The sequence below is a fragment of the Paralichthys olivaceus genome, chromosome 4 (assembly GCF_024713975.1).
Source record: "Paralichthys olivaceus isolate ysfri-2021 chromosome 4, ASM2471397v2, whole genome shotgun sequence".
NCBI classification, from domain to species: Eukaryota; Metazoa; Chordata; class Actinopteri; order Pleuronectiformes; family Paralichthyidae; genus Paralichthys; species Paralichthys olivaceus.
This window is the reverse complement of record NC_091096.1, coordinates 8614731-8636054: the sequence shown is the minus strand read 5'-3', so window position 1 is coordinate 8636054 and position 21324 is coordinate 8614731. Positions and strand designations below refer to the sequence as shown.

At 38.4% G+C, this 21324-nt stretch overlaps 3 protein-coding genes and 1 long non-coding RNA gene across 4 annotated transcripts; 2 read left to right on the top strand and 2 right to left on the bottom strand.

The window, feature by feature from the left end:
* Nucleotides 1-155: 155 nt before the first annotated feature.
* On the top strand, nucleotides 156-8507 carry naa35 (N-alpha-acetyltransferase 35, NatC auxiliary subunit). The gene is made up of 23 exons (XM_020103483.2): nucleotides 156-284; nucleotides 1699-1824; nucleotides 1938-1971; nucleotides 2402-2516; nucleotides 2634-2708; nucleotides 2936-3103; nucleotides 3315-3381; nucleotides 3525-3568; nucleotides 3672-3722; nucleotides 4090-4173; nucleotides 4340-4454; nucleotides 4627-4805; nucleotides 4909-4968; nucleotides 5128-5234; nucleotides 5373-5439; nucleotides 5811-5909; nucleotides 6056-6234; nucleotides 6720-6856; nucleotides 6953-7020; nucleotides 7115-7255; nucleotides 7373-7495; nucleotides 7732-7812; nucleotides 8066-8507. The coding sequence occupies exons 2-23, from the start codon at nucleotides 1704-1706 to the stop codon at nucleotides 8123-8125; spliced, it is 2175 nt and encodes a 724-aa protein (XP_019959042.1). The 5' UTR covers nucleotides 156-284; nucleotides 1699-1703; the 3' UTR covers nucleotides 8126-8507.
* A 657-nt stretch (nucleotides 8508-9164) lies between these two features.
* On the bottom strand, nucleotides 9165-11606 carry LOC109639816 (trypsin-like). Its single transcript, XM_020103471.2, has 5 exons — nucleotides 11503-11606; nucleotides 11163-11325; nucleotides 10466-10755; nucleotides 10242-10381; nucleotides 9165-10125 (listed from the first exon to the last, which is right to left on the bottom strand). Exons 1-5 carry the CDS (start codon nucleotides 11588-11590, stop codon nucleotides 9976-9978), a joined length of 831 nt encoding a protein of 276 aa, XP_019959030.2. The 5' UTR covers nucleotides 11591-11606; the 3' UTR covers nucleotides 9165-9975.
* A 1248-nt stretch (nucleotides 11607-12854) lies between these two features.
* Nucleotides 12855-16597, top strand: LOC138407471 (uncharacterized). Its single transcript, XR_011240873.1, has 4 exons — nucleotides 12855-12981; nucleotides 15523-15584; nucleotides 15822-15902; nucleotides 16156-16597. It is a non-coding gene; the product is annotated as an uncharacterized lncRNA (long non-coding RNA).
* An 803-nt stretch (nucleotides 16598-17400) lies between these two features.
* On the bottom strand, nucleotides 17401-20096 carry LOC138407470 (trypsin-like). Its single transcript, XM_069523565.1, has 5 exons — nucleotides 19576-20096; nucleotides 19236-19398; nucleotides 18560-18849; nucleotides 18336-18475; nucleotides 17401-18218 (listed from the first exon to the last, which is right to left on the bottom strand). The coding sequence occupies exons 1-5, from the start codon at nucleotides 19661-19663 to the stop codon at nucleotides 18069-18071; spliced, it is 831 nt and encodes a 276-aa protein (XP_069379666.1). The 5' UTR covers nucleotides 19664-20096; the 3' UTR covers nucleotides 17401-18068.
* Nucleotides 20097-21324: the final 1228 nt, after the last annotated feature.

The following is a 21324-nucleotide window of genomic DNA, read 5'->3' as shown; positions in this document are numbered from 1 at the left end:
GTGTGTTTAATGTGAAAACAGGACGAGGGTGGAAATGGTCCAGAAAGACAAACTAGCACCGTGAAGTTCACCAAAATGCATCTTTAACACAGTTATACACCTCCACTGCGCTGGATTCACTCTATACCCGGTTCATTAGGAGGCTTGAGCTCCTTCTTGTCGCACTAGGACTACATTTCCCGTGCCGACGTGACAGCGGCTTATGACGTCAAAGCTATGCGCCGGTTCTCACAGTTCTCGATGAAGGTCTTGATTAGCTACAAAAAATAATACCAGATATTAAGGTACGTGCCAATTCACAACGAAATGTGGCTTTCTTAGGACATCGCCAGTGTTGTGTGTACCTGATTAAACTGAACAACGTGTTAAACTGGTGATATTCAGGGTTTGTTCACAGGAAATGTACACTGTGAGCAGCATTAGCTTGTTAGCAGGCTAATTGGTGGTAGCTAGCTAACATGTTCTGACTGTTTTTGCAATGTGTATCGTGTGCAGCTTACCTGGATTTATAGGTGTGAATGAAAGTAGGAGACAGTAAAAACACAGACTGGTTCTGTTGTGCATTTGTTGGATATTTAGCTTGGTTTCCTCTCAGTTAGATGCCTCCTGATGCTAATGATTCAGTCGCATTTTAACCTGTGATCTTTATTTTGCTTGCATGAGATCAGGTCATGTCGATTTCAGTGTGTTATCTCGTAGCTCAGTTGTCAGATATAAGCTAAAAGGTAATGGGGAACGGCAGGTGGATGTGCTATGAACACAACACTGTAAATATACCTTTATACATGAGTTAAAGATCTATCTATCAGTCAATAGAATCAATCTATCACTCAGCCTTGAGCACTTTTTCATAACACTGACATGTCGTTGGTTTAAAAGGGTGAGACTGTGCAGGATGCTCAGTCCTGAAATCTAACTTAACTCAAGTGTGTTAACAGAGAACGATGATAACCGTCTACTGCTATGCATATCAAGTCTACTATTGTGAGGTATTAGCCACATGTGAAAAGTATCTAAGAACAAACAGAAACATGTAGGACATGATAAACCATGCAGGTTTGTTCTTATTTATCAGTGTAAATTATGACAAAATGTTGCTTGGCTGGTTTAAGAGGATACTGCTGGGAAATGAGAAGGATTGAAATAGTCTAACTTTCGTGGCTGCTACGTGTGCGCACGGAGATAAAGCATAAAAGCATGTGAGCTGCCTGCGCCGGTTATGTTGCAAGTTTAATGCTTGACCAGTCAACAGAAAGTTTACCAAGCTACTTGTCTAGTGGAAGAACTGAAGAGATGAAGTAAATGACTGTGTATACGTTAATGTATATTTTTTCACTTAATGATTAATATATATATACGAAGACAGCCAACTGCTCAACATGTAGTACTTGCAATGCTATTAGGCAAGATGCTTTTAATCATCTACAGGTTTTTATTTCCACAACATATAGACATACTGTCTCCCCTGTGGCAGTTTATGTCATGACCTGTTGTGTTATCAAATTAAGTGCTGTCACAGTATTAAAATAAAACATGTTTATAAAATTGTGTACATTCGCAGAGCAAAACTCAATGATGTGCTTTTGATGTTTTACGTTTGCAGGGGGAGGGATGTTTTTTCCTAATGACTCATGATGTTGTAATTGCTAATGATTTAAAATATACACACTTTGTCCTGGTTCTCTCTGTCTTTATTAGTCACCATGGTGATGAAGTCAGCGGTGGAGGATGATGATGCTGGCTGGGGGTTAGGTATCCCAGAAAAGATGAAAAACAATGCCAACTGGGTTGATATTACACATGAATTCAAGGGTTCATGCAAAGGTAAAGAGTGTTTGGGTGTGCGTAACATGTGTGAAGTTACATGTATCAAAGGGAATAACTTGTGTAGCTTGTGTCCTTTCCTCTGACCTTGTCCTCATCCTTTATTTATCCAGAGTTGAACCTTGGGGAGTTGCTACATGACAAATTGTGAGTAAACTGCTACTTAACTGAAGAAAAAAAATTCTGCTTATGCTCTAATAAAAAGATTATAGTTGATATAATAGATTTCAGTGGAGAAGGTCAGTGGTTCTCGAACTTGGGGCATATAGTCACTGCTGGGAGGTGTGGATGACCAAGGGAAAAATTTGGAATGAAACTAAGTTTAATGACAATGTTTAATGTAATAGAGAAAAAATCAAGAGTTTATGTTGATGCACAAATGCTTATTTTATTATTGAGCTTTTTTTATGGCTAATGAAGGGAAGCATGCCAGAAAAAGATTCAAAACCACTGGTCAACTAAGTGTTTCATGTATAACTATATTAACGTCCGCAGCAGCTATTAGTATTGTTACTATTCTTCAGAATCTAAGATGTACACATTAAAAAATACACTAATCTCACTGCTGTGGTGGCAGGTTTGGCCTTTTTGAGGCTATGTCAGCCATAGAGATGATGGATCCTAAGATGGATGCGGGAATGATTGGAAACCAGGTCAACAGGAAAGTTCTCAACTTCGAACAAGCTATCAAGGTACCAATGTAAACCAATTAATTCCCAGGAAGCAACACAGAAGGCCTAATTTTTCACAATAAATAATTCAACATAAATTAAATCAACATCGCTGTTGTTTTATTCTCTTGATTTCAGGAAGGTGTCATCAAGGTTAAAGACCTCCGTCTTCCTGAGCTCATTGGAATCATAGACACATGTTTCTGTTGTTTGGTGAGTCTCACTTTCTTGATCAATAAAAACCTTTGTTTTTGCCAATCTGTTGGGAATTCATCTCCATGCAGTCAGTGTGTTTTTGTGCATAACATATAGTGCTAGAGGTTTGTGTTTGGATGAACCATGAAGAGGGGATTTGTGCTATTGTAGCTCTCTTCTACAGACACATGCACCACTGTGAGACACCCTTGTTGATATGTCTGCTTAAACATGTATATACTTAGATCACATGGCTCGAGGGTCACTCCCTGGCACAGACTGTGTTCACGTGTCTTTATGTCCATAACCCGGACCTGATAGAGGAGCCAGCACTCAAATCCTTTGCCCTGGGCATCCTGAAGGTCTGTGACATTGCCCGAGAGAAAGTCAACAAGGCTGCTGTGTTCGAGGAGGTAAGCATTTCTACAGTATGTAACTGTGCCTGTGCATGAGTGACACTGCACTGGAAGGCTTCATTTTATTTGCATATTTCTGTGGCTATAAATAGGCTATAGACTGGGTGTATTTCAATTCTCCTTGGATCAGGTTATTCAATTTAGCATTATTGGTGTTTCTTCCCACTGGTATAAGTTCTATACCTGATTGTCTCACTCTTTTCTACAGGAGGATTTCCAGGCCATGACTTATGGCTTCAAGATGGCCAATAATGTTACAGACCTGCGGGTGACAGGTACAAGTACTGCATTGTGATCAAGTCCACAGCTTCATGTTTGCTGTAGACATTTGATGCCATTACAGATGAATACAGTTCATTCATAAGAACAAAGATACAGGAGCTGATGTTATCTTTCTCTCATGTGTTCATTCTACCAGGTATGCTTAAAGATGTGGAGGATGAGTTACAGAGAAAAGTTAAGGTATTTGTTGTTGACTCTCTATTTGCCATTTCAATGAACTTCTACAAATACAAATACTTTTCTGAATATTACATTGTTCCTTGTTTATCTTCTTCTCCCTCAGAGCACGCGTAGTCGACAGGGTGAGCAGCGCGACCCAGAGGTTGAGCTGGAGGTAAGTGGTCATGTTTATGAAAAACCAAACAGAGCTTCCAAGAGCTAAACACTGCAATTTCTTGATAAAGTACATAGGATGTGACGAGTAAATCAGGCAGTGTCTCTGCTCTGTCACAGCCTTGTACTGGATCACCGCAAGACAAGGCTCTCTTCTCTGTTTCTGTTTATTACAAATTTTTCCCTTCTCTATCAGCATGTGGGCCTTTAGAGACTCTACTTGGAAATTTCTATCTGTTTAATTTTAGAAACAAGAAAAAAGAAAAACAATCAATCTAAAAATGTGGCTTAACATCTTTTGTTAAATAGTTATGATAACTGTATATATTTATATGCCTGTTTATTGTTACTCCATGTTTTTATTTCAGCATCAGCAGTACTTGGCACTCTTCAATAGGATCAAGTTCACACGCCTTCTACTGACTGCACTGATTGCCTTCACCAAAAAAGAGGTAATACACACAAAAACAAGGGATGACAGAATAAGTGGCTGTAGTGTTTCTGTTCGATACTCAGCATCGAAGCGGCTTGCATAAAAGTGTATTGTGTACTTACAGAAATGTGTAAATGAAATATTTATTCTTTGTAATTATTTGTTTGTCTTTGAATCTTTTTCAGACCAGCTCAGTGGGTGAGGCCCAGAAGCTTGTGGCCCAAGCAGCTGACCTCTTATCAGCCATTCATTCCAGTATTCAGCATGGTATCCAGTCACAGAATGACACCACTAAAGGAGGTAACACCCCCCCCCCACCCCACCCCACACACACACACACACACACAATGCACACATTATACACATTCTTGTTCTACTAGACTCCATTTAGTTGAGCCTCTTAAGATTACTTAATAATTGTAAAATGTGACCTTTATTAACCTTTGTGTGTATCTTTCTGTGCATGCTGCAGACCACCCCATCATGATGGGCTTTGAGCCCCTGGTCAACCAGAGACTGCTGCCTCCTACGTTTCCTCGCTACGCCAAGATTATTAAGAGGGAGGACATGGTGGCTTACTTCAGCAAACTTATAGAACGCATAAAGACAGTCTGTGACGTGATCAACACAACCAACCTACATGGCATACTGGTAAACATAGACAATTAGAAATACAAAGAAAAATATTTCTTAACCATATATTTTTTTTAAATATATGAAACATTAATGAATATTGTGTTTGTGGCTTTACCAGGACTTCTTCTGTGAGTTCAGTGAGCAGTCTCCATGTGTGCTCTCCAGATCACTACTTCAAGTGAGTGAATGATTGTTGTTCTAATCCATTCGTCAGAGGTGTCACTATATTTGCTCTCTGATCTGAGAGAAAAACCCTTTAAAATGTGTTACATGTTGCTCATATACATATATGCAACAAGTAATAAAACCATTTCATTTTTTTTTTTTGCAAATCCAGACAACGTTCCTGATAGATAATAAGAAAGTCTTCGGCACCCACCTGATGCAGGACACGATTAAAGATGCTCTGAGGTACTTCGTCAGCCCTCCTGTCCTCACATACAAGTAAGTGTGTCATTGGTTAAATGATAAAAACCCTGAGAATCACTTACGGTTGTTCAAGTCAGTGGTTTCTCTGGGTCATTGTTTTTAAATCTTTTCTGTTGACTGTGTCTTGAGCTTATTGTGTGTGTGTCTCCCCAGGTGTTGTCTGTTTAACAACCACCAGGCTAAGGACTACATTGACTCTTTTGTTACACACTGCTCCAGAGTACGTCACCTTTACTGTTCCTATGCATATGGTCTGCACATCTGGTGCAGTTAAATACATTTTTATATCTTAGTTTCTCTGTGCACATTTTGGGCTGTTTCCACTAGTTTAATAAACAATAATAGTTTGTAGAGTAGAATTGCTTTCAAGGAAGAGAGTTCGATAAGATCTGTGCTATCTACTGAAATGAAAGAAATGAAATGGATGGAAATGAATGGGAAATTTTCAGTTGTACTCTAATAAGAGAATTAGATTATCGGTGTAGCTCTGAAAGTGTAGGCTACTCTACCATTAACATTGCCTTTGTATAGGCAAGTAGAAGAAACTGTGTTTACTTATGTGTGTAAGAATGTTATCAACTCTCTCTGTAGCCATTCTGCAGCCTGATCCAGATCCACGGACACAACCGAGCTCGGCAGAGAGACAAGCTGGGTCACATTCTTGAAGAGTTTGCCACGCTGCAGGATGAGGTGAACTACAGCTGTTTCTTCCTTTCATACTGTTTAAACACGACACTGTTTTCACTTTTTAACCTATGATTTCATACATTCATTTCAGGGACATTGATTTTATAATTTTAAAACCAGCTCCTAAAGTCTTCCTCTGTGCTTCACAGGCAGAGAAGGTGGATGCGGCGCTGCATGGCCTACTGATGAAACTTGAGCCTCAGCGGCAGCATCTCGCCTGTCTTGGCACCTGGATCCTCTACCACAACCTGAGGATCATGATCCAGTACCTGCTGAGTGGCTTTGAACTGGAGCTCTACAGCATGCACGAGTACTACTACATCTACTGGTAGGATCACACACGTTTGTTTGTTGCTGAATGGCCATAGTTTGGAAACACTAAGGCTACATCCATACCACAACATTTTCATTTGAAAATGCATCAACTCTGCTATGGACATGCCTGGTGTCCTCACTACTCTGGAGTTTAAGAGCTGCTGAGAAGTTTGGAAAAGCAGCTGGCCCTGTTTTAGTTTGAAAAACCAGACTGTGTTTCAGTCTGGAGGGGCAGAATCAATGTTGAGATGTTTGGAAATGACAACAAAGACACACACAACCTCAAGCTGATTGGGTCTTCTCTGTCATAACGTTCTTGGTGATTCATCTGGATCTTATCACATGACCCCCTGACGAACATATGGACAGAGTTTGTTTTAGTTTTTTAGAAAATGAGGTTTTCAAAAGAAAATGTATGGATGTCGCCTAAACAATCTCTCAATGTCATACACAGGAGTATTTTGTTTATCTGTGAATATGCTTCTCTTTTTACTGTAGGTACCTGTCAGAGTTTCTTTACGCGTGGCTGATGTCCACTCTGAGCAGAGCCGACACCTCTCAGATGGCTGAAGAACGGATTATGGAGGAGCAACTGAAAGGACGCAGCAGCAAAAAGACCAAGAAGAAGAAAAAAAGTACACGTGGTTGCATCATCCTCCAATTCGATTTCAAATTGGTTTCTTCCTGTTGGTACAAGTGCAGATACTGATATGTTTGGGATAACTTTGCAGTTCGCCCTCTCAGCAAGGAGATTACCATGAGTCAAGCATACCAGAACATGTGTGCTGGCATGTACAAGGTAAGGCATGAATTAATGATCCCTCCTCCCTCCCCATTGTTGCCACACAGAGGTGTAATCTGTCCTTTCTCTGCCTCTATCTCTCTCTCTCTAGACAATGGTAGCTTTGGATATGGATGGAAAGGTGCCTAAGCCTCAGTTTGAGCTTGACAGCGAGCAGGTTCGCTACGAGCATCGCTTCGCCCCGTTCAACAGTGTGGTCACCCCTCCACCTGTGCACTACATCCAGTTTAAGGTACTTTTTCCATTTCTTGCTTTTATTACATCATTATTATTCTTATCCTCCCATCCATACTCCACTTTCCTCTGTTAGACTTTTCTCTGACTTTGCTCCCGATCTTGACCGCTACAGGAAATGTCCGATTTGAAGAAATACAATCCTCCGCCAGGCTCGGCTGACCTCTACCTGGCAGCCAGCAAACATTTTCAACAGGCCAAGCTCTTCCTAGAAAATGTGCCTATCCCAGATCCAGAGGTCAGTAAATGAAACCATCATAAAAGAAATGCTGTGTGGTGTTTTTGGCTCAACCACAAGTCCTGAAATTCCTCCGAATAAATTAAGTTGATGTATTAATCTATTCCTTAATAGATTTCCTCATGTTTTATGGGGTCACAGTATGTTTTCTGCTGTATTGTACCAACCTTTGTCTGCATGAAGTTACTTCGTACATTTTACATAGTCAGTAACCAGCTTTTAACGAACGATAACAGGTGAACCGTATACTGAAGGTGGCCAAACCCAACATAGTGGTTATGAAGCTGCTGGCTGGAGGACACAAGAAGGAGACAAAGGTAACACATCACACACATTCTCTAGATTACTATTATTTACTTGGTTACAGTCATTACAGATTAGTTGCTGCACAAAGTGATAAAAAGGTTTTAATTCTGAATTGATGGCTTTATATTTTTAAACAGGATTTACGTGTCTATAGTGGTGTTTTAGTGGTTTAATCACCAGGCATTGTGATCAGTTTTATGCTTTCATTTGCTGTTACATATTGTAAAGACATTGTCGGAATAAAAAATATTTCTGTGTTCCCAGGTGCTCCCTGAGTTTGACTTCTCGGCTCATAAGTATTTCCCTGTCGTCAAGATAATCTGATGCTGCTCTTCATCACATGAGGATGTCTCCGTGCATCAGCCGAAACCTGAACAAGTGTGCAATGGCCCCGATTCAGCCCATGTCTGAACAGTGTGTGTGAATGAATGAGATACTGCAAAGGAGTGTTTGATACAGCCCATTTCTTTTCCCCCACCTGACTGAGAAATGTGACCAGAGAAGTCACAACTGCACCTGAATGAGTGTCAATATCCACATCTGTGAAAGTCTGTTTGTTTGTGTGATGTCAGACACAAAGAGGTGCTTTTGTGCACAGAACTGGCCAGTGGGATTTTTTATAAGCTGCCTCCTGAACAGTTTTGTTATGGCTTGAAAATAATGCTGAAATGACAATGGATGCATATCATTAAATCCTATAAAAGAATTTGATGTATTTATTTATGTGCTCACACGATAGAAAATGACAATGTTGAGTATTAAGAGTACAGTTATTTGCTGAACAAGTGAAGTTGATAATAACCCTGCATACATTCAAATGTCGAGGGCAAGTTGAGTTTTTGAAATTGCAAAATTTAAGAATATCTCACTTTCCAGACCACTTCAAACCACTGCTGACCCCACAGGACTGAAGATCTGCAGTTCTCACGAACAAAAGAAAATCTTCTCTTGTATTAATCTCTCATGTAAATTAAACAATTTTAATTGTTATAATTTAGCTTTATAATTAACAGTGACCCTGAACAGTAATGGTCAAACACAATATCTATGGTGCAGTGACACCAAGGACACAAGAATAATCTCTTAAAGCCTGAGGCATAAATACAGAATTTCTATTTAGGTGAGTATTCAATAGTAACGTTCGATTTCCATGCTTAAAGAAAGTTATGTGAAATTCTATTTTTCTACCCTTGCTCATAACTAAAACTGTGGGGCTTTGTGGCTTTTACTTCTTCTGCGAAGTGACTTGACACTACAAAGTTAAAGTTTGACCAGAACTCAAGAGTAGTTGAACTTTGAGCAAATGTGACATTTGACATTCAAACATACTTGAGATATAACAAATAACACTTGAGCTGTGAACTGGGACACACCACTTTTTATTCATGGATACAATTTTCTTTTACAAACAAAGCCTACAACATTAACTTGAAAGAGAAGTATGTATGATACCTGGTGGTCATAAATACACAAACAATGGACCTCATTCACCAAATCTTCTTAAATCAGTTTTTTTTTTTTTTTTAAATATACCCAAGAAAACTTGGCAGAATTGTTTGCGTCTGTGTTCTTATATTGATGACTGCCATGTTTTCCCATAGAAGTGCATGACACTACAGTGCCCTGTGCACAGAGAGAAATCAAAGATACTGAAAAGAACATTTAAGAAGTCAGGAATGATTTAATGAAGTTATATTTTGTCGACATAAAATACCACAAACAATGCATGGAATCCAGTACGTTCAGGGAAAGCTGTATTGTTATTTAAATCAACTGTAGAATTAAAATTAACTGATTATTTTACCCACACCTTTCAATTGTCAAGTATGTGTATGAGTGCTCATCAGTGTGTGTAGATTCAGTTCTTACATAAGAACAAATCCCAGCAAAGAAAACACTGCTGAATGTCAGAATCTCCGTAAACCCACAGCTGAAGTGTGTTTTAAGAAGTAATTTCTTCGAAGGAACGGTTGGTGAATGAGGCCCAATGTGCTGCTTTCTGTTGAAAAGTCTATTTTCCCTGCACAATATAACATCTAATCTTTGTACAGTCAAACTATATTTGGCATTGCTCTTTCCAGTTTAAATCTAAAGTAAACTATGGTAAAAGAAAGTTGTGAGGTGATATTGATTAGAGAGTAATCATACTCTCTGAATTAGTGTGTGAGGTTCACTCATGCGTTTGTCTTCATGGTTTCATCAATCCACTTCCTGTAGGGACAGATGTTGACCATGACAATGGTTTTTGCACACTCGTCTACAGGGTTGCTCACAATGATCCCTTGTAAGAGGTTGTTGTACTCCACAGCTGAGCCACCGTCACCCTGAGAGGATAGAGAGATCAGAGTGGTGATCATTTTACAGTGGTCATAACACAACAACAGAAATTCTGGTAGAAAATGGAGAAATGTTGAAAAAATAAATGAAAGTGTTTCCTTACGAAGCAGACGTCCACCCCAGGCTTAAAGGCACACATGGTGGAGTCTTCAGTGTTGGCATATTGAGCCCCAGGTGTATCATTCTCACCACACGTGCTAAGCTTTGTGGTGGCACACTTCAGACTCTTGGGCAGTTTGTTGTCTGAGGATTTAAAAGATAAATCGTCAGAAAAGTGACTTCTATCTTTATAAAACTAAATCAAGTATCCTAGTTTTATTCACTCACGTAAGATGTCAAATTTCTTGGCTCCCCAGCCTCCGATCTCAACCTCCTGGTCTATCTCTGGTTTGGAGCAATCGGCGGGGGGCAGCTCGATGGTGGGCAGCTTGGCAGACACGTCCTCGTTCAGTTTGATGAGCATGATGTCATGGGCCTTCCCCTCCTCGTCTTTGTAAGTGAACTGCATCTCGGTATTGATGATCTGCTCCAAATTTTTAGACTTTCCCTTCAAGTACGACCAAATTTTTTTTAAAAATGACACATTATTGTTTACACCGAGCCTGAGTTTCACAGCCCTGCAGGAGAAAAGTTAAAGTTAAAGAAGCAGTAATAAAGACTAACGTAAATAAGAAGAATGCAAAAATTGGAATCATTTCATATGATTTGGTTTATTTCATTTTCTTTCCATACCTCCATCCATCAGGTTATGTTTTTATTAGCAAAAATGTGTTTGTGCAATTTGGTGCAGAGCCAAATTAAAATCTGTGTGCATTGAATTTAATTGTGGTTTTGTAAGGGGACTGTTGGGCTAGTTTTATGTTCTATTTGTTTGTTTTTCTATGTGCAGCTGTCCTTTCACCTGTAGGGTTTTTTTTTGTCTACATTTTAGAAACTTTTTGAGTCTAATTTCCCACCATGCCACTCTGAGACAGGTAGAAATGTGTGAAAACTGAATCACATGGCAGGAGGATGCGTCTCTTACTGTTCAGCACAGTGAGACGCTGTGATGACCCAGCGGGTGTTGAGCAGAGAACCACCACAGGACTTTCCCTCCTGAAGAGACTGTATCTGCACATGGTACTGTCTGTCCGTCTTACAGGATTTACTCCCAGTAACCCTCTTCTCAATGGTCCCTGATGCAGCAGCTGATAAACGGAAGCAGAGGAGACGGCACACTTATCAGGTCCAAGCTTGAAAAGGTTCAAAATATTAAAAAGCAGCTCCAGTTTTGCAGCAAGAGAATTGAATGCAATTACATATATTTAAAAATCTTAGGGTGTTTTAGTTGAAGCAGAATAATTAAAACAGAAAAACAAACTTACCTGCAAGCAGCCAAACGATGACGAAGGCGAGCTTCATGGTCCCTCTGGTTGTGGATGACTTCAGGTGTTTCTCGGACTCATTCCTCATATTTATATAGTCAGATGTGACTTCAAAATGAGAGAGATAGACATCAGTTCACTCCCCCACCTCTCTCTTCATGGCATATTTTACCTGTTATGGTAACGGGATGGACTGAGTGGAGGATTGGGACAGCTGGAAGGCGTGTATTCAAAAACTCAGCTGCATTTGGTACTTTTGAACTGCAGCCATCTGTCCACTGTATATACGTGTTTGATCTCATCTCTACATTATAAGTTCAGCTGAGCTCTCAGAAACATTCAAGACAAGATGATGATGTCAGGTCATTAATGAAGCATTGATATCAACAAACTGCAGGTGGCCACATACTAAAAAGATTTAATTTTTAATGTTACCATGTTAGTACAAATCTTAGGGTATATAATGTTTTTTTATATCAGAACTTATTTATAGTAGCATGCAATGTGTTGTTTAATAAGCAACATAAAATCTATTGATACTGTAGATCAAAAATTGGCCTTGAGTCCTTTTTGCATTAAAGAACAGAAGACGCAGTAGCTCAGTATTTTGTCTACTGTCTACTTCTCACAAGTTCATGAGGACTTGTAAAAAGCTACCTGATATCTGTACATTTGTGGAATGCATATCCAGCACATCAGTAATTAAAAGCTGTACAACTTGCCATAAAAAAGAACATATGCTGTGTCTTGCATTTGCTTTCTGTTTTAAAAGCTAAATTGTTTTGAATTTTAACTTTTCAATGCCAGAGCTTTAAATGATTTATTGTTCTAGCACAGAATTTGAATTCACTCAGCTTTTGATGTTTTATCTTTATTTTGAATATTTTGATAAACTATCACTTCAACTGTCATCAGTGGTGAGAGGTACAGTATCTATACAAATACTTTAAAACCGAACACTCTTCACTTCTCATTTGATTGTACTTGTCTCTTATTTGCTTAGTGAACCAAATTATATTTTCAATTGCAAGAATCCTCCTGACAGTAAGTTCCACATGAAACACATGCCTTGATAGTGGAAATAAAAACAATCTTTATGTCACGGTTATGGTATTTTTCTGTCACCATTATTGTCTTTTATCCTCTTTTATTAATAGTACTTTCAGTTCAAGTTGAAACAGTGTTTTTGTTACGTTTTGAATTCATGTTTTAAGTTTGTTCAATGTTTCTCTGTTTACTGTTTTATTTTGTAGTCCCTGCTCCTGGTGTGTTCTCCCCATTTGACTTCCTGCCCTCATCATGTTCACCTGTTTGTCTTGTGCCACCTGTCCTCAGTTACTCATTAGTTCAAGTGTGTATTTAAGTCTTGGTGTTCCCCCCATGTGGTTGTTGGTTCGTTGTCATTTTTCTCGTCTTATGCCCTCAGCATCATTTACCCTGATCATGCTCATTTGTCTCGTCACCTCTCGCCACCTCTCAGTAAGTGTTTCATGTCTTTCCCTGTGTCACTCCCCTGTTTTGCCTGAGTTCAACTTTTGATTTATTGAAGATTCCTTTTGTTACGTTTTACCTTAAAATAAAGGACACTTTCTGTTACAGAGTATTTAGTTCTGCGTTTTGGTCCAACTGTTACCTTTTTCTATCGCATCCCCCCCACAAATGTGACACTTTATTCTATATCACCAATAAAGCCTATGATTATTTAGATCTTCCAGAAATGTTTTCAGCAGTACAGAATAAAATTAATATATCAACAACAAAAAATTTGTCCAATGTATAAAAATAATTAAAAAAAATTCTCTCCAGGTACACATTCTTGTAGTTCAGAAAATTTGAGTTTTTACACATTTGAGCAGTCAAAGCAGTCAAGACAACGAATAACAGCAACTCTGAAAACACGATAATAGAATAAAACATGTCACGTCTCCAAAATCAGCCAAAAGAGGGACACATTCAGTCAAAAGGAGGGATGTTCATGGATATACAGCTAAAGTATATTTCTACTGATGAAACGTTTCCTCGTAACCAACTGTCTGTATGAGGGAACTTTATTGTTCTCATGATTAGATCCTTTATCTTTCATCAGCACTCCTATTTAGTATATATATTGTTACTCTGACGAGCAGGCCCAGATTTAAAAAAACAATAATGAAACACACACAATGAAAAAAAAGTTAATAACATTGATTCTACTTGAAATTTGAGAGAAAACTGGAAAAAACATTTCTGTTGTTTGGGAAATGTTACCATATAAAAATAACTTAAGCAGTAACACTCTTCACAGGTGGTCAAGCCTTTTATGAAGCCATGAGTAAACGTAGATGAAAGAATGTACTTTAACATCTTATTTTACCTTTTGACGGAACACGAAAGCTGTACCAGATGTCACATGGTTTTAAAAAGTTCTCCCAAATATGCAGAATGAGGTTTGGATGACACTTGTATTTTTATGATGTGATGTTTTTCGAGTTCAGAGTTTGTGGTGCTCAAGCAGTCAAGTGACTCAACCATAGACTTCCTGTTGGTCTGTTGGAAAATCCAGCATATAAAATGTTTCATAAACTGTATATTCTTTATATGCATCTTCACTAAAGGTGAATATAAGCCACTACTAGGTCAAAACTAGGCTTCGTCCGGCTGCATTCACACCTGGACCTGTAACAGTCAGGTGCACTGAAGCTGATCTGCACGTACAGTAAAACACATCCTCGATGTTCCAATAAAAGACTCCTGATAACAGAAATCAAGGAAGATAACGTTGTACTATGTTACACACTTTTGATAAGTCAGTGTGTTATGGAAATGATGGCCATTACAACATGTGTGGTGGCAACCACTTCTGAATAAAGCAAGAAACTAAAATAAGTGTCTGTCCTGAATACGGTAATATACAAGGCAATAGAATATCCTATCTTTGTTATTTGTGATGTTTTATATTTGATCATGATTGCAAACACACACACACACACACACACACACACACACACACAGACACACGCACATACACACGCACACACACACACACACTCTCAGTCTCCAGCCTAGTACAGTTTGAAGTTGAGCAGATAAATACATTTTAGCACAGCTACTGAACAGTTCACATCTAGTGGACTCCAGGAGCATGAATGTAGAAACATTCAACCTTGTCACTGCGTGATCGGAGAATAAAATCCAAGATGCCAAGGCAATTGATTAGACAAGTTTAGAGGGGATTGCTCATTGATCAAAATTGACAGAAATCATAAAATAGTATGTTTAAAACCTGCCATGGTCACAAGAGCATATAAACCATACAGGGAATTTGTTCATTTGTTATGTGGCGCGTCTATTAAACCAGTCCACAACGTCTATAGCTATATGGGGATTACAAAATAATTACTACTGGTTTTTTCCATCTGTAAATAACATCAGACAACAAGAGTACTCCCACGTTTCATTTATTTGCTGCTTTTTACATGCATATCCTAGCTTTTTTTATATTAAACGCAATGACTATTGATCTGAGGTTAGCATCATCCTATGAGAGACTGTACAAGAGTAGCTTAAGGCATTGTTAAAGATGCTGTTGTACCTCAGAGAGAGGAGACGCCCACTGAAGGAGGAGTTCTGTCATTGGGATCACTTCGAACAGTTAAAATTACTTCACTATTTGACACTTAGGATTAATGATTAAGAATAAAGATTCGTTTTTATTGTCCCACACAATCATGCACACACAGCACTACATGCAACATGGGGAAATTTGACCTCTGCATTTAACCCATCCGTGTGAACACAGCACACATGGAACACAATACACACAGTGACCACACGGAGCAGTGGGCAGCCATGAAGACAATTCATAAGGAAAGCCCTGATGAAAATAACCAACATAGTGTTTTTCATACAGAAATTAACATTTGTTTTGTGTTCATTGTGTTTGAATTGCTGTATTAACCTGTATGGTGTGATTGCGCTGACGTGTAAAACATGTCTTGATTCCCAATGTCACGTCCTGCTCGGCTAACCTCTACCTGGCAGCCAGCAAACATTTTCAACAGGCCAAGCTCTTCCTAGAAAATGTGCCTATCCCAGATCCAGAGGTCAGTAAATGAAACCATCATAAAAGAAATGCTGTGTGGTGTTTTTGGCTGAACCACAAGTCCTGAAATAAGTCCCGAATAAATTAAGTTGATGTATTAATCTATTCCTTAATAGATTTCCTCATGTTTTATGGGGTCACAGTATGTTTTCTGCTGTATTGTACCAACCTTTGTCTGCATGAAGTTACTTCGTACATTTTACATAGTCAGTAACCAGCTTTTAACGAACGATAACAGGTGAACCGTATACTGAAGGTGGCCAAACCCAACATAGTGGTTATGAAGCTGCTGGCTGGAGGACACAAGAAGGAGACAAAGGTAACACATCACACACATTCTCTAGATTACTATTATTTACTTGGTTACAGTCATTACAGATTAGTTGCTGCACAAAGTGATAAAAAGGTTTTAATTCTGAATTGATGGCTTTATATTTTTAAACAGGATTTACGTGTCTATAGTGGTGTTTTAGTGGTTTAATCACCAGGCATTGTGATCAGTTTTATGCTTTCATTTGCTGTTACATATTGTAAAGACATTGTCGGAATAAAAAATATTTCTGTGTTCCCAGGAGCTCCCTGAGTTTGACTTCTCGGCTCATAAGTATTTCCCTGTCGTCAAGATAATCTGATGCTGCTCTTCATCACATGAGGATGTCTCCGTGCATCAGCCGAAACCTGAACAAGTGTGCAATGGCCCCGATTCAGCCCATGTCTGAACAGTGTGTGTGAATGAATGAGATACTGCAAAGGAGTGTTTGATACAGCCCATTTCTTTTCCCCCACCTGACTGAGAAATGTGACCAGAGAAGTCACAACTGGACCTGAATGAGTGTCAATATCCACATCTGTGAAAGTCTGTTTGTTTGTGTGATGTCAGACACAAAGAGGTGCTTTTGTGCACAGAACTGGCCAGTGGGATTTTTTATAAGCTGCCTCCTGAACAGTTTTGTTATGGCTTGAAAATAATGCTGAAATGACAATGGATGCATATCATTAAATCCTATAAAAGAATTTGATGTATTTATTTATGTGCTCACACGATAGAAAATGACAATGTTGAGTATTAAGAGTACAGTTATTTGCTGAACAAGTGAAGTTGATAATAACCCTGCATACATTCAAATGTCGAGGGCAAGTTGAGTTTTTGAAATTGCAAAATTTAAGAATATCTCACTTTCCAGACCACTTCAAACCACTGCTGACCCCACAGGACTGAAGATCTGCAGTTCTCACGAACAAAAGAAAATCTTCTCTTGTATTAATCTCTCATGTAAATTAAACAATTTTAATTGTTATAATTTAGCTTTATAATTAACAGTGACCCTGAACAGTAATGGTCAAACACAATATCTATGGTGCAGTGACACCAAGGACACAAGAATAATCTCTTAAAGCCTGAGGCATAAATATAGAATTTCTATTTAGGTGAGTATTCAATAGTAACGTTCGATTTCCATGCTTAAAGAAAGTTATGTGAAATTCTATTTTTCTACCCTTGCTCATAACTAAAACTGTGTGGCTTTGTGGCTTTTACTTCTTCTGCGAAGTGACTTGACACTATAAAGTTAAAGTTTGACCAGAACTCAAGAGTAGTTGAACTTTGAGCAAATGTGACATTTGACATTCAAACATACTTGAGATATAACAAATAACACTTGAGCTGTGAACTGGGACACACCACTTTTTATTCATGGATACAATTTTCTTTTACAAACAAAGCCTACAACATTAACTTGAAAGAGAAGTATGTATGATACCTGGTGGTCGTAAATACACAAACAATGGACCTCATTCACCAAATCTTCTTAAATCAGTTTTTTTTTTTTTTTTTTAAATATACCCAAGAAAACTTGGCAAAATTGTTTGCGTCTGTGTTCTTATATTGATGACTGCCATGTTTTCCCATAGAAGTGCATGACACTACAGTGCCCTGTGCACAGAGAGAAATCACAGATACTGAAAAGAACATTTAAGAAGTCAGGAATGATTTAATGAAGTTATATTTTGTCGACATAAAATACCACAAACAATGCATGGAATCCAGTACATTCAGGGAAAGCTGTATTTGTTATTTAAATCAACTGTAGAATTAAAATTAACTGATTATTTTACCCACACCTTTCAATTGTCAAGTATGTGTATGAGTGCTCATCAGTGTGTGTAGATTCAGTTCTTACATAAGAACAAATCCCAGCAAAGAAAACACTGCTGAATGTCAGAATCTCCGTAAACCCACAGCTGAAGTGTGTTTTAAGAAGTAATTTCTTCGAAGGAACGGTTGGTGAATGAGGCCCAATGTGCTGGTTGCTGTTGAAAAGTCTATTTTCCCTGCACAATGTAAAATCTAATCTTTGTACAGTCAAACTATATTTGGCATTGCTCTTTCCAGTTTAAATCTAAAGTAAACTATGGTAAAAGAAAGTTGTGAGGTGATATTGATTAGAGAGTAATCATACTCTCTGAATTAGTGTGTGAGGTTCACTCATGCGTTTGTCTTCATGGTTTCATCAATCCACTTCCTGTAGTGACAGATGTTGACCATGACAATGGTTTTTGCACACTCGTCTACAGGGTTGCTCACAATGATCCCTTGTAAGAGGTTGTTGTACTCCACAGCTGAGCCACCGTCACCCTGAGAGAGATAGAGAGATCAGAGTGGTGATCATTTTACAGTGGTCATAACACAACAACAGAAATTCTGGTAGAAAATGGAGAAATGTTGAAAAAATAAATGAAAGTGTTTCCTTACGAAGCAGACGTCCACCCCAGGCTTAAAGGCACACATGGTGGAGTCTTCAGTGTTGGCATATTGAGCCCCAGGTGTATCGTTCTCACCACACGTGCTAAGCTTTGTGGTGGCACACTTCAGACTCTTGGGCAGTTTGTTGTCTGAGGATTTAAAAGATAAATCGTCAGAAAAGTGACTTCTATCTTTATAAAACTAAATCAAGTATCCTAGTTTTATTCACTCACGTAAGATGTCAAATTTCTTGGCTCCCCAGCCTCCGATCTCAACCTCCTGGTCTATCTCTGGTTTGGAGCAATCGGCGGGGGGCAGCTCGATGGTGGGCAGCTTGGCAGACACGTCCTCGTTCAGTTTGATGAGCATGATGTCATGGGCCTTCCCCTCCTCGTCTTTGTAAGTGAACTGCATCTCGGTATTGATGATCTGCTCCAAATTTTTAGACTTTCCCTTCAAGTACGACCAAATTTTTTTTAAAAATGACACATTATTGTTTACACCGAACCTGAGTTTCACAGCCCTGCAGGAGAAAAGTTAAAGTTAAAGAAGCAGTAATAAAGACTAACGTAAATAAGAAGAATGCAAAAATTGGAATAATTTCATATGATTTGGTTTATTTCATTTTCTTTCCATACCTCCATCCATCAGGTTATGTTTTTATTAGCAAAAATGTGTTTGTGCAATTTGGTGCAGAGCCAAATTAAAATCTGTGTGCATTGAATTTAATTGTGGTTTTGTAAGGGGACTGTTGGGCTAGTTTTATGTTCTATTTGTTTGTTTTTCTATGTGCAGCTTTTTTTGTCTACATTTTAGAAACTTTTTGAGTCTAATTTCCCACCATGCCACTCTGAGACAGGTAGAAATGTGTGAAAACTGAATCACATGGCAGGAGGATGCGTCTCTTACTGTTCAGCACAGTGAGACGCTGTGATGACCCAGCGGGTGTTGAGCAGAGAACCACCACAGGACTTTCCCTCCTGAAGAGACTGTATCTGCACATGGTACTGTCTGTCCGTCTTACAGGATTTACTCCCAGTAACCCTCTTCTCAATGGTCCCTGATGCAGCAGCTGATAAACGGAAGCAGAGGAGACGGCACACTTATCAGGTCCAAGCTTGAAAAGGTTCAAAATATTAAAAAGCAGCTCCAGTTTTGCAGCAAGAGAATTGAATGCAATTACATATATTTAAAAATCTTAGGGTGTTTTAGTTGAAGCAGAATAATTAAAACAGAAAAACAAACTTACCTGCAAGCAGCCAAACGATGACCAAGGCGAGCTTCATGGTCCCTCTGGTTGTGGATGACTTCAGGTGTTTCTTTGACTCATTCTTCATATTTATATAGTCAGATGTGACTTCAAAATGAGAGAGATAGACATCAGTTCACTCCCCCACCTCTCTCTTCATGGCATATTTTACCTGTTATGGTAACGGGATGGACTGAGTGGAGGATTGGGACAGCTGGAAGGCGTGTATTCAAAAACTCAGCTGCATTTGGTACTTTTGAACTGCAGCCACACTCTAAAAAGTAATTCAGGTTACCATCACTTAATTAAATGCATGATAGCAGGCCAAAAAAAAAATCTAATTTATTGATTAAGATCAACATTTTAAGTTGGAAACATTATTTTGTTGAGTTATGATGAAATAATAATGTTGATAATTATCTCAAATTAATATTGTGTCTTATTTCAAGTTAAATGTCTGCATTAAGTGATTTGACATAAAGTTTAAGTTCTAGTTACTTCATAAAAAAACTAAATCTATCTCCAACTTAGTTCAGGATTTTAAGTCCCCATTTAACACGCCCCGACACATGACTGTGTGTCAGAGGACCTGATAAGAAGAGAAAGACATTTTCAAGGCAAGTATCATCTCATGTATCATGTACATGTAAAATGCAATGAACTTCAGTATTCTCAATTGTGATATTGACCATTAGTGGACTTGTGCGGACGTTAGGCTACAGCTGCTGGAACATGTTGTACTACTACACATAGCTAATGCTATTTATATTAGCAGTGTAATTTGGACATAATACATGTATCTACTTCACCAATTTTATCCAAGATACACTTACTACGTCATTCTATTTTGATTAGTGTTTTAATAAGTTGACCCATTTCTAAAAAAATTTAGAAGGAGGTACAAAATTTAAGAACTGCAATTTCAGCACTAATATTTATGGAACATTTGCCTCACACAGAAAATGAAAGCATACTCCTCACTCACTACAAGACTTTAAAGAAGAGCTGCTGAAGAGTTATGAAAGTTCTTCAGATACAGATGACTACAGTGATACAGATTTACAGATTTAAGGATAAGGATGTTTCTGTTACTGATTATGGTCGGGGTGATAATGATGTGGGAGATCTACCAGCCCTTATAGAGAGAAACCTGTCTTTGTTGTTTCTAAACCTGGAGAGCTTTTATCATGTATCTAACAGATGTAGTGATGAGGTTGTTGAAGAGTTACATTGTATCTCACATTCAGCAACAGTCTCCATCATCCAAGATATTTTACAGTCCTGTTTGAGGAAGCACCCATGTGAGATTGATATGTGTTGTGTCAGACATGATGACTGAGCTTTGTAATGCCCTGGTTTTTCAGAAGCTGTTCCTCGGACATGATGGACTGCAAAACCAGTGCCAAAGTGACCAATCCCCAGAACACTATTTTCTGAGGATTCTTTTTAATTTTAGAGCACTATCACATTTTATTTTGATAATATTGTTTTGTATTTTAAAGTCCACCAAAGAGTCTACAAAACTCATAGTCTGAAAGAAAAGGGAACACAAGACACAATGCTATGTGTGTTATTGTAACAATTTTTAATTTGCTCTGTTTTAAAAGCTAAATTGTTCTGAATTTTTTACTTTTCAATTTAAACTATTTATTGTTCTAGCATAGTATTTGAATTCATTTAGCTTTTTATGTTTAACTTTAATTTGAATATTTTGATAAACGATCACTTCAACTGTCACCAGTGGAGTGG

Coding starts and splice junctions, on each gene's coding strand:
- naa35 (XM_020103483.2), top strand. CDS start 1,704: ATGGTGATGAAGTCAGCGGTGGAGGATGATGATGCTGGCTGGGGGTTA. Junction 5,440..5,810: donor TTGTTACACACTGCTCCAGA/GTACGTCACCTT, acceptor CTCTCTCTGTAG/CCATTCTGCAGCCTGATCCA. Junction 7,813..8,065: donor GACACAAGAAGGAGACAAAG/GTAACACATCAC, acceptor CTGTGTTCCCAG/GTGCTCCCTGAGTTTGACTT.
- LOC109639816 (XM_020103471.2), bottom strand. CDS start 11,590: ATGAGGAATGAGTCCGAGAAACACCTGAAGTCATCCACAACCAGAGGG. Junction 10,756..11,162: donor GCGTCTCACTGTGCTGAACA/GTAAGAGACGCA, acceptor TTTCTCCTGCAG/GGCTGTGAAACTCAGGCTCG. Junction 10,382..10,465: donor CAAGAAATTTGACATCTTAC/GTGAGTGAATAA, acceptor TTAAATCCTCAG/ACAACAAACTGCCCAAGAGT.
- LOC138407470 (XM_069523565.1), bottom strand. CDS start 19,663: ATGAAGAATGAGTCAAAGAAACACCTGAAGTCATCCACAACCAGAGGG. Junction 18,850..19,235: donor GCGTCTCACTGTGCTGAACA/GTAAGAGACGCA, acceptor TTTCTCCTGCAG/GGCTGTGAAACTCAGGTTCG. Junction 18,476..18,559: donor CAAGAAATTTGACATCTTAC/GTGAGTGAATAA, acceptor TTAAATCCTCAG/ACAACAAACTGCCCAAGAGT.